Source organism: Lactuca serriola, chromosome 5 (assembly GCF_051521515.1).
Source record: "Lactuca serriola cultivar US96UC23 chromosome 5, Lser_US96UC23_V15, whole genome shotgun sequence".
Lineage (NCBI taxonomy): Eukaryota > Viridiplantae > Streptophyta > Magnoliopsida > Asterales > Asteraceae > Lactuca > Lactuca serriola.
The window spans coordinates 290,234,911-290,246,576 of record NC_136412.1 but is presented as its reverse complement, the minus strand read 5'-3'; the positions used below and the strand labels follow the sequence as shown (position 1 = coordinate 290,246,576).

The window sequence follows — 11,666 nt, the reverse complement described above, 5'->3', positions numbered from 1 at the left end:
TAATAACTTATCCAACATTATCATCATCCAAATAGATCTAAACCCCATTCCCTTAAATCTTAAGGCCTTTACTTGATATATTTATTATCCACAATCCCGAAATAAGAAACTTCTCGCAACATGATGTTACAGGATCATTAAGAATTATATAGGTTCGAGCTCCACTTGAACCCGAATCGTATACGGTATACTCTAATTCCCTAAAATGGTATTTATTATATCCTTATATATTTTAATATATAAAAATAGAAATAAAATTTCCATTATATATGCACACGCATATATATATATATATATATATATATATATATATATATATATATATATATATATATATATATATATATATATATATATATAGGCTCATGAGCCTACCCGAGCTATGTAACACGAGCTCGAGATCAAGCTTATTCAATAAACAAGCCAAATATTGTAGTAACAAGTTCCAAGTATAATTACTTTAGTGGTTATGGAAATTTAAGCCTTAAAATACAAGACATTTGTGGTGGCCACAACATTGTGATGATAGCACCACGACGTGGCGATACCAGGTGAAACGGTCATTCCTTTTTGTGTGCCACGACAGATGTGACAAGATATTGTCCATGACGTGGCATCCGTCTACATGCAAAACTCTATTTTTTTGGGTCTTAATCCCTATTTAAGAGATGTGATGGATAAGGTTTTCACACCCTCAACCCTCATCACCTTCCTTTGACCCTAAACGAACCCTAGCCTTCATATTTGGGCTTTTGAAGCTTTTGGTGGTGATTTTGATGCCTTGAAGGAGAAGAAAGTGTCCATTGAGTTTAGATCCCACATGTAGGCCTGAAAATGGAATGGGTTTTGACCCTGATCCGATCCAAACACTTAACAATTATACGGGTTTGGAGCATAGTTTTTGATCCGTTTACCCGTTAACGACCCGTACCTGCTAGCCCTTTTATTAAAAGGGTCGGGTATGGATCATTACCGATCTGCTCCGTTTATAACCCGCCCCATATAAATTTTAGAATTATACATTAATATTTTATATTGCCTAAAGTTTACATTAAATTCCAATCGGAAGTCCAAAGAGAAAAGGCCAAAGACTAAACTGGTTTTACATAGGACTCGAGGACTCAACTTCTAGACTTCCAGTCTTCTCCCAAGAGTCATGATTTCATTTCATTTATATTTCATCATGTAATCACCAGTTTCATTTCTAAATCAATAAGTTCATTTATAAATCGGAAGAAAGTTTGTAATTGCTATTATCTATCAATGCAATCGACGATCAAAAACCAATCGGAAGTAAGTAAAATAATGATTTTAATTCCAATAGAAAGTCCTCGAGTACATAATGTGTTTTCTAAAACACTTAGTTTTATTTAATAAATGTGATTTCATGATTTAAGTAAAATGTGTTTGATTATTCAAAAAACCTACGGGTTACAGGGCGGGTTTGGATATCTGCTGATTCGGTGGATAAGGGTATGGGTTTGATTATTCAAAACCCTGCGGGTTACGGAGCGGGTTTGGATCAGATTTTGAAATTTGTTAAAAGGGTTTGGATCAAGGTCGATTTGCTCCAAACGCGCCCCATTGCCAGGTCTACCCACATGCAAGCTCATCCTCCTTATTCTAGCACATATTTTGGACCATTGTGAGTCTTCAAGATCAAATCTTTATGTACCATGTTTCTAGATCTAGACTTTATGCCTTGTTCTTCTTGTTTGGGTTAGTTCGTGGGGTGGGATTCCATAAAGTTGGCAACTTTATGGACCCTTAAGGTCCCCTTATGGTTATATGTTCCATATATGAAGTTTGATCGAGTCTTGCTTCCTTGCATGAGGTTGCGACCTCATTTTTACCGTTTTTTACCTAGTTAGAGTTGAAGACATGCATTGGACATACATGTCTATAAAACACCGATTTTTCGGACTTATTGGATAAGAGAAATACTTCTAGAAAGTTTGGATGAGTAGCTTGAAGGATTAAGAGCTTAATGCAATAAGCTGGCCAAATCAATTCCCACGATGTGCATGTTTAGCGCCCACGATGGTGACGTTAGGTGGTCTTCACAACTGTTTTTTTTCGTGAGGTGACCATGGCATGGAAAATGCTTGGACACAACGTGGTGACCGACTGATGGACTTTTAACCGTTTAATTTTTGACCAAGTTGACTTTTGGTCAACTTGAGGGACTTGGGCTTTGGATTGAGAATTGGTCTGTGATTGTGGTACAAGTGACTCGTAGTACTGGTTCTTGTAATGTGTGAGTTGTACTATTATCTGCTAGGTGGCGAGGTGAGTTTTTTCACTATAGTTTTTACTACAGTATGTATTCTTGCATGTAGGATGTTGGTATGCTATAGTGATTTGTTAAAACGATGGATTTGTATTGATTACTTGTGCTTTGCAAAGTATTGTTTATCTTTTTGCATATGTTGACATATTGTGGTTAGGTTAAGGCGATCCTGCTTTGTGATGTAGGACAAGATACCCAGGCGTTTGTATACTATAGGCCTTGCGAGGCGGTCTGGTAAGAATGTAGGCTGAAGGGAGCGGTCTAGCTACTATAGGTCTTACGAGGCGGTCCAGTTAGACTTTAGGCTCGATAGAGCAGTCCAGATGTACTTTAGGGCTTGTAAGGCGGTCCAGGCAGACTGAAGGCTCATGTGTGCATGCATTGTATTTGTATTATTGGGTGGGGTATTTTGGGGAACTCACTATTCTTTGGCTTATAGTTGTGGATTAAAATGTTTTAAGTACTTTATAGGATCAGGGGACGGCGAAGTCATGATCATACACATCATCCTGCTGATTTATGTTTGAGAGATTTTACTGAAACTCTGATTTTTATGGGTTTTGAAATAATGATTTGATACCATATGGATATCATGGAAATGTCTTTTAATATGAAAATTTTTTACTATGGTTTTTGGTACGTTACAAGTTGGTATTAGAGTCCTAATTTGAGGGATTTAGATGAACACTCGTGTTAATCCATACTCAAACTATATATATGCAAACGATTTTTTGTAAATAATTTCTAAATCACTGAAAATAGGATGAAATGTGTACGATCAGTTGGGGAGTGAGTGTAGGGTGTATGCATACCCTAGTTTCTTTGAGCCTAGTGGCTCGGTAATATCGTGGCAATCCTACAAGACAAATACGGGTGGGTGTGAAAGGTAGTATAGACATGTAGTTTTCACACCCCCAGCCGAGGCGGCGGAACATGCCAGACTATGCGACTTATTTCATGGATCTCATGATATCACAAGTACAATGATAAAGAAAATAGTAGTTGTATTCCATCTTGAAGTTTGAATTCAAAGTTTTTATAGATATGAATAGAATACAAGGATTTCCTTAAACACGTAGACATATATAACGAAAACTAGAAAAACTAGGTCCCCTGGAATCCATGACTATTCCTTCGTCTGAAATGCTTGTTTAGTGATTTCCTGGGAGTACATATAGTTTTGAGGGTCAACACAAGGTTAGTGAGAGTTACAGGTTTTCTGATAATGTAGTAATGGTACTTTTAAAATGACCAAAAGGTATTGTCTTTGTGAGTCAAACGATACTTATTAAATGTTTAATGAAGAGAAACGAACTCCATGGTTTGTAGAGAGAGAGAGAGAAAGAGAAAGAGAGAGAATGTGTGTGCGTGTGTATGTGTGTGTGTGTTTGTGTCAGTTAATGTTTATAATGAGTCCTATAACTAAAATATATGAATAGAGTACCCCTACAACGCTTCATTAGACGTCGTAAAAATGACTTAAGATATTTATCACCCCTTTGATTTGACCATCGAGGTTGTAGCTAGCAACCGCAGGTGAGGGTGTCAACCCATATAGATCTATACATACGTATCTCGCTCCGATGATTAACGGTTATAAAGGTGTGGGTCTACTAAGTATTTACACTTAGGTAATGAATAGCTTCTCATTATAAAAGCCATTAACTAATGTACACGAACAAATACTCGCCCTTTCTTGTACATGGAAAAGCATCCGAGGCGTAATGATCAAGAATGAATAGCCCTAACTTATACGTGGATAAGTCACTAAGCAAAATGATTTGCGATGAACAACGTTTTACTCTAAAAGTCGAGTATGTTTGATAAGTATATATGTAAAGGTGTAAGATACTCGCTTTAATAGAGTGGTAAATCTCATGGTAGTGTACACAGGTACATGTATAACTCCAAATCAGGCCCGACCCTAACATGTGAAAGATGTGTGACCGCACAGAGCCCCGAAAAAAATAGGATCAAAATTTTAGCCAAATTATAATTATAATTTATTAATATATAATATATTACTTAAAAAAATTCAAGAGTGATTTTTAGTTCGGCCCGCAAAAGGCGCCTGCATTACACCCCCTTCAAGATGACCAATGTTTGATTCCTCTTGGTTTCTTATATTTTTATTACATTTATATGTTATCGTTTTACACAAAAGTAAGCAAATTCAACTTGTAGTTCACCTGGCCAATGATGTTGCCCGTAGTACTTTCCTTGTAAGAGACCGAGGTTTAATTATGGCAAACTCATTATTTTTTTATCAAATTAATCAGTTTCCATTTTTTTTCCTTTTCTTCTTCTCTCTCTTTTCATCTTTTATCTCACCCTAACATTAATAATTCCTATTAATGCATGCATGATATGAATTTTGAAATGTTACAAAGATAAATTTTTCATGACATATAATTTATGACATTCATTTTCACCTAAAATCAAACTAACATATGTCATTTTGACTAGTTGTAACATGTTAAACAAGCATAACATATATATATATATATATATATATATATATATATATATATATATATATATATATATATATATATCAAGTTTATAACTAGGTTTTAGTAAACAATGTATTATTTAACTAGTTTTCGTAAACGAGATGTGTTTTCCAGAGTGTTTTGTATAAACGAAATAAGTGAGAACATGTATCCCCCCCCCCCAAAAAAAAAGAATATATAAAACTTTTAAAAGAAGGTCTGTAAACAGTCACCCTTGATGCGTTATTTGTGATATATATTCGAGCGTGTGGTTGTTTTGAGAAGCGCTTTGAGAGAGCACGAAGAACAATAAACTTAAACGCGGTACTTGGAATCGAAATGACCCATGAAAAAAACAATAAAACTCAAGACTTGGACTTGCAAACGACATAAAAAATAGGAATCACAATATGGGCTGTGGCGGTGGCTGAAGGGAGGATTAGCGATGACAGCAAGGCAGCAAGGGGCTGCTCTGACAACCATCGTTGTGTTTGGTTTTTCAGTCATGGTGGTGAACGACAAGAGGGAAGGCAACAACAAATAGGAGTCATGGGTTGTCGTTGGTCGAAGAAATAGGAGGAGAAAAGGGGAGGTGGGTGGTATATAAAGGCAACAAATGTTCAAAGTAATTGATAGATGTGGTATCCCATTCTACACAAGTTTGTGGGTTAGAGGTCCACACTAGCAACGTAATTCACTAGATCGCCTCAAATAGTTAAGTGTTGTCATCTACTCTGGTCGATGACCCAGACATACTTGCTATTTGTCTGATCTAGACCCATAACTTCTAGTCATCCAAAATGAGGAGGACTACTACACTCCGCTCTGATCCCACACTTTACCCTCATAATGAGACCTATCTAATGTTCAACTTATTTGGAATTAATTGCCCTTTTAAGTCAATAACTATCCCATACTATATCTAAAGGCAATATGATCCTAATACAACTTTTGATTAGTAGTATTATCATAGTATACAAATAGCACAAAGTATAAATAGTACATTTATCATTTAATAAAAACTTTTATGAAATTATGCTATTGAAAATAACTATGAATGCACCTGAAAAAAATAGGTGACTAGAGATTAAGGTAGTGCTTCACCTTAACACATTTTTAAAATAGCTATATGTACATAACACTACGTCCTGGTCTATTTTCAAATTCCTTGTGACTAAAATAATGATAGTATAGATTCCTCAATAATCTCAATGTTTATATCAAGATCAATCAAATAAGGAATAACCAGGTAGGATCATATCCAAGGTAGGGTCCGTTTGGTATACAAAGTATATTGTTTGGAAATCCAGCTTTAAACACCTCACTAAATCTGTCTTGGACATCACTCTCGTAAGTAGATCAACTAGTATAATGACTTGGAATCACTGATAAATATTAATTATAACTTCATAATAATGACTATGACTATAATTACAAGTTACACTTAATGCAGAGTAAGTGCAGCTTATGTTACAGAGAATTTTGATGAAAACCGGGAATTAGGCGGGCATAACTTTGACCCAAGAGCTTCTATTCTCCGGCTATGGGTGGAAAGTATTCCAAAGAGGTTTGGAGGAAAAATGTGGAGAAGCGTGACATGGAAGTCTTTGAGTTGTGACATGTGGTGCAAGCTTGTGGCATGTTAGAGCGTGTCGCGCCTATTGTTTGTGTGCGTGGCTGTGCGTGAAATTTTTTATAACTTTAAAAAATTTGTAACTTCTTCATATGAACTCCATTTTCAACGTTCTTATATCCATGCATATCTATCGACGACATTTACAACTTTTCTTTAGACACATTTGGCTAATTCTCACTTTATTTTTATTACTTATTTTTAGTAGGCCTTGCCAGCTAAAGTCTGTATATAATTAATAACTTTTTCATAAGATATCCATTCTCGACTGTCTTTATATAGACATATAGGTATTGGCGAGATCTTCAACTCTCGTTTAGATTATTTTTCCTAATCATCGACCGAATTTAATTTCGGTTTCTGAGCCATACACTACTAAGTTTAAACTTCGAAAAATCCAAACTTCCTCCCACAAAGTCAGATTTAGGCGTTCTTTATATGCACAAGGTTTCTTTTTCGATTACTGCAGATTTTTTAGCACTACTAGAAAAACAGCCTTTTACGACGCTCATTGCGCGTCGTAAAACGCTCAGACGACGCGCAAATGCGCGTCAAGGAAGGCCCTGTCATAACGAGAGACGACGCGCTTTTGCGCGTCCTCTATAGACGACGCGCATTTATGACACGCAATGCGTATCATTGAAGTTGCTGTCAAGAAAGGTCATGTCATAAATGAAGATGACACACACTTTTGCGTATCAAAAAAAAATTATTTATAAATTTACTAATTTTCAAATTAAATTTGCATTTCATGTCTCATAATAGAAAATAAAATACCATATACAAAAAATATAATACATTGCACAAAAGTTAATGTCACACAAATAGTCATTCCAATAGTAGACAAATGGATAAATCTCAAAGGGTTCAAAAATATGTTTGTCTTCTAATAGAACTTATACACAAGAAAGTACTGAATTTGCTATTGAACTTATACACAAGAAGGTGTTTGAATTCAGAAAAGGTCTCAGCAATTGAATTGGCCCCAGAAGCTTGTGGTTTGACTGCATTTGAACCCAAAAGAACTAGAGTCTCAGGAAAGCATATTGGCATATAGTAGAAGCAAAGCCCCTCTAATAAGATAAATATGATTGGATGAAAAGGTTTTTACCATACATGAAACCCATTCAGCAAATGATGGATGATAAAGATCCTTAAAGTCCTAAAGGGGTTGTGAAATTAATGCAAATATCCGTTTCACTGCCAAGTGTCGCAAACCTCCATCTGTAATAAGTGTGAATGAAAGATTCAAACGTTCCAAATTCATCAAACCTGCAACAATCAAGATCATGTAAAAGTCAACTCCAAGTCAAAGGGTCAAACAAGATTGGATCATGATCAAATATACTACTAACCAAAGAGATGACGAAGACCATTGTTTCCAAATTCTGTATCAGACAACTCCAAACATTTCAAATGAACAAGGCCTGAGAAGTAGAATAGGTGTAAGAATATTTTGAGACAACGGAGGTGAGTTCTTTACTCCGTTGGAGTCCCAACAGCAATACTGATATCAATATAATCTCTATATATATATATGATATCATCTCCATCAATAACAGCATTAATGATTGGTTGATTTTGTAGCCCACTAACAGCAACCTGAAAAATATACTTCAACCATAATTAAATAAAAAAAAATAAAAAATAAAAATGCAAGAGAATTGATTTGTAACCTATAACTTACTTTCACAAATCCAGACATGAGCCCAAATTTCACTCCATGCTTCTCAAGGAAAGCTTCTTTATATTCAGATCGAAGTTTCATTAAATCTGTCCTAAATTAAATAACATAAATTTTAAATCATTGAAAATGTAATGTGAATTATTTAAATATATAAATAATATCATCACTTACATATCGACTTCATGAGACGCTTACTCATTACAACCTTTGTACCTGGCTCCACTGTATCTCCCTCTTTTGCAACAAACTAAGTTATGGTTAAAAGGGTATATCAGTAATTTTAATAAAGAGGATAATTCTATAATTGTGATTTTTGAATTCATACTAAAATTACAATTTACCTCTTTGATAACTCCAGCTTCAGGACTACCAACATCAATTGTCACCTGCCTAATTAACAAATTTAGTACTCATTATCCTTGTATGTGCAAAAGACGAAAATGCCCTCACCATAAAAAAATAGTACCTTATCAATTTCGATTTGGTCAATTGGCTCATATAATCAACTTCCACATGATCTCCAGGTTCTATGAACAACAAAAGAAAAGTTTTCCAAAAAAAATAATTATAAAAATGAAAGAGAGAAATAATTTGTCTATTCAATTTCAACATATTCTTTACAAAGGCTGCTAAAGTGCCATCACTAATGGATTCTCCCACAAAAGGGACAACAACATCAACCAAGTCACCTTCATAACACAAAAAAAAGGATATAATTTATTCATTATAAAAGAAAAAAAAGATTAATATGGATTGTATTGAATTTACTTATAAGGAAAAACATACCACTGTCTGAAGAAAAAGATCGGGTCCACAGTTGTGTTGAAAATTCTGTTTTAAGTGATGATACAACATTCATGTATAACAACACAAGTTTCTTCAAAAAGGGTTATTGAGTGTGTGTGTGTGTGTAGATAGAGAGAAGGTACAAAATTGTATCAACCTTAAATATTTTGAATTTGTTCTTCAGTTGCTGTTCTTGCTTGTTCTTTTCTTATTAAAGATTCCTCTTGCATTCTAGCCAATTCAGCATTGTGTTGTCTTTGAGCTTCATGATCTGTTTGCAGATACTTTATACAATTGAAGATGGAAAACAGGATTATAAAAAATGTAGTGTGTGGGGGTATTTGAGAGAAAGAGAGAAAGTGAAAGAGATTCCCAAACCTGCATTCTTTTCCTAGCTAATTCATCTTCATATCTTAACATTTGGGTTTTAACTTGTGATTGTTTTTCTACTAAATTCATTTGATCTTCTGCAAGTTTATGCTGTTGTTCGTGCATATGAACATGATTATTAACTATTATGTAATGTAATTCCCAAATAAAAAAGACAAAAACAGACAAAAGCGTATGATGGTTGACCTAAAATAATACTCACGATAGCAAGTTGAGCCTGAATGGCTTCCTGATGAGCCTTCTCTGCAGCCAATTCAGCAAGATGAGCCTTTTCTTATTTTCTCATCACCTCAAATACCTAAAAAAAATGAACCAAAATCCATGTATTACCAATGCAACTGGTAAAAAAAATTAAGTAGTACATAACAATGAGAAACAGAAAAACAACCAAAGTACTACCATTGCCTGCAGAAAGAAAAAAAAACGTTAATCAGTAGGAATTTTTTTAACATTTAAAATCGAATAAAAGAATTGGCTAGACATAAAGAAACTGTTAAGCTGGCACATGCATAATGGCCTTGTGCTGTACTCATCATTAATCAAGTAATTTAACCTAAAGCTATGTGTGTATGTTGATTAATTTATTGATTGTTTCTTATTGCTCATTAAAGGAGAAAAGAAAAGCTTGAATTCGGAGCTGTGGCATGCTTGTACAGGTCCTCTTGTTTCCCTACCGATAGTAAGAAGTCCTTCTCTTGATGTTTGCCTTTCCTGAATCAAAAGACAAAAGTACCCTCGTCAAAAAAGGCTAAAAACAACTTATAAACATCTTTACACCAATGAAAGTTGTCTTCAGTTGCTCCCCAACTAAGAAATTGAGTTCAACAACATTATTGACCGATGCCGAGAAGTACAATCAGGTCCTTGTGTAGAATGACTACAACATAAAGCCCGAGTTTTTCACCAAAAGCATGTTGCCCTAGCTCACGGTATCTATCAAATCTTTTTCCTGGAACAATTTCGTGTCATTTCCACCATTTGCCATAGTGTGTAGAGTGTAATCACCTAGGATAGGACTAGTACTGTGATTCCAAAGCCCCTGAATCAAGCATATTGTATATTATGAAAGTGGATTTTGTGTGAGGATTTTCACCGAACATGTTGTGTGCATTGTTTAAACCAAAAAAGAATCTTACAGAAAGACATGGATTGAAGGAAAATGGATACCATCCGAGTTGAGACAGGGCGTAAGGAAGACTGAGGACACCGACACCAACCATGGCGGTGACATTGTGAAAGGCTGAGTACCACCGCTTTGCATTTCTAGAGGATGTCGCTGGAAAGAAAAAACCATTTGAGTCTTTTGCACTACCAGGCTCTAATTCCATGATTTTAACAAACTAATTCTCGGATTTGACCGTCAGGAAATCATTTGAAGCATAATGATGATCTCTTACCTATTGTAGCGAAGGAGATGAAGGCAGACTCTCGTTGACGGGTGGCTGGTAGGCCGGCGATGGTAGCGGAGAGGAGAGATGGGTCGGAAGAGAAGGTGTTGAGGAAAAGATCGTAGAGGAGGGTGGAGGAGCAGAGTTTGTTTCCTAAATGTAGAGAGAGAGAGAGAGAGAGTGTGTGTGTGTGAGAGAGAGAGAGAGAGAGATGAGTGGGAGATGATGGTGGATTAGAGGTAACTGGCGAGGGATGGTTCAAATTCGGCGTCACGGCGAGCTTCGGCTTTGATTTCGTTCCAGACCCAGTCGCATTCGTTTCTCCGCAGTTGACGGCGGTTTGTGGAGACGATGAGGACATTGTGTTCTGCGATGTGGCGTTCCGATCTTGAACTGACATCTTGAGATGGCGGAAGTGTTTGCTTAGGCACTTTGCACTCTTAAAGCTTATGAGGTTCGATGCTGGTGGTGGCGGCTTAGGGCTTGCAAATAGAAGGGAGAGAGAGAGAGAGAGAGAGAGAGAGAGAGAGAGAGAATGCAGAGAGAGTGGAAGACGAGATGCTTAAAGGATTATTAGGGTTTTTTGGTAGAGGATTTTAGAAGGAGAAGAAGGAGATGCATCAGGCGGGGTGTTTAATTTTTTGGGAATTCATTCCCCAAGATAACGTGCGCGCCTTCCTTAAAAAAATATAAAGCGACACGTTTACACGACGCCCTTTTTTATGATAGGTGCCCTCCGTGTTTTTAATTTTTTTTGTTGGACACTAATTTTAGGGCACGCACTAATGCTTGTCCTCTATCCTTCAAATTTTGCAAAACTGACATTATTTTTTAGGGTACGCACAAATGAGCGTCCTCTATCACCGAGTGTCATTGTTTGCACGTCATTAAAGGGCTGTTTTCTAGTAATGTAGATTATTTATCAAAAATAATCTTTCATTTTTAATTTATATTTTAGCCCTATTTATTATGTTTTGACGTAGAATTTCACACAGACAGC

At 35.9% G+C, this 11,666-nt stretch overlaps 1 protein-coding gene across 1 annotated transcript; it reads right to left on the bottom strand.

The window, feature by feature from the left end:
- Window positions 1-7,282: 7,282 nt before the first annotated feature.
- Window positions 7,283-8,961, bottom strand: LOC145050615 (dihydrolipoyllysine-residue succinyltransferase component of 2-oxoglutarate dehydrogenase complex 2, mitochondrial-like). The gene is made up of 10 exons (XM_078998839.1): window positions 8,889-8,961; window positions 8,741-8,791; window positions 8,569-8,629; window positions 8,444-8,492; window positions 8,274-8,349; window positions 8,103-8,188; window positions 7,924-8,017; window positions 7,771-7,842; window positions 7,634-7,687; window positions 7,283-7,488 (listed from the first exon to the last, which is right to left on the bottom strand). The coding sequence occupies exons 1-10, from the start codon at window positions 8,959-8,961 to the stop codon at window positions 7,283-7,285; spliced, it is 822 nt and encodes a 273-aa protein (XP_078854965.1).
- Between the last annotated feature and the right edge of the window lie 2,705 nt (window positions 8,962-11,666).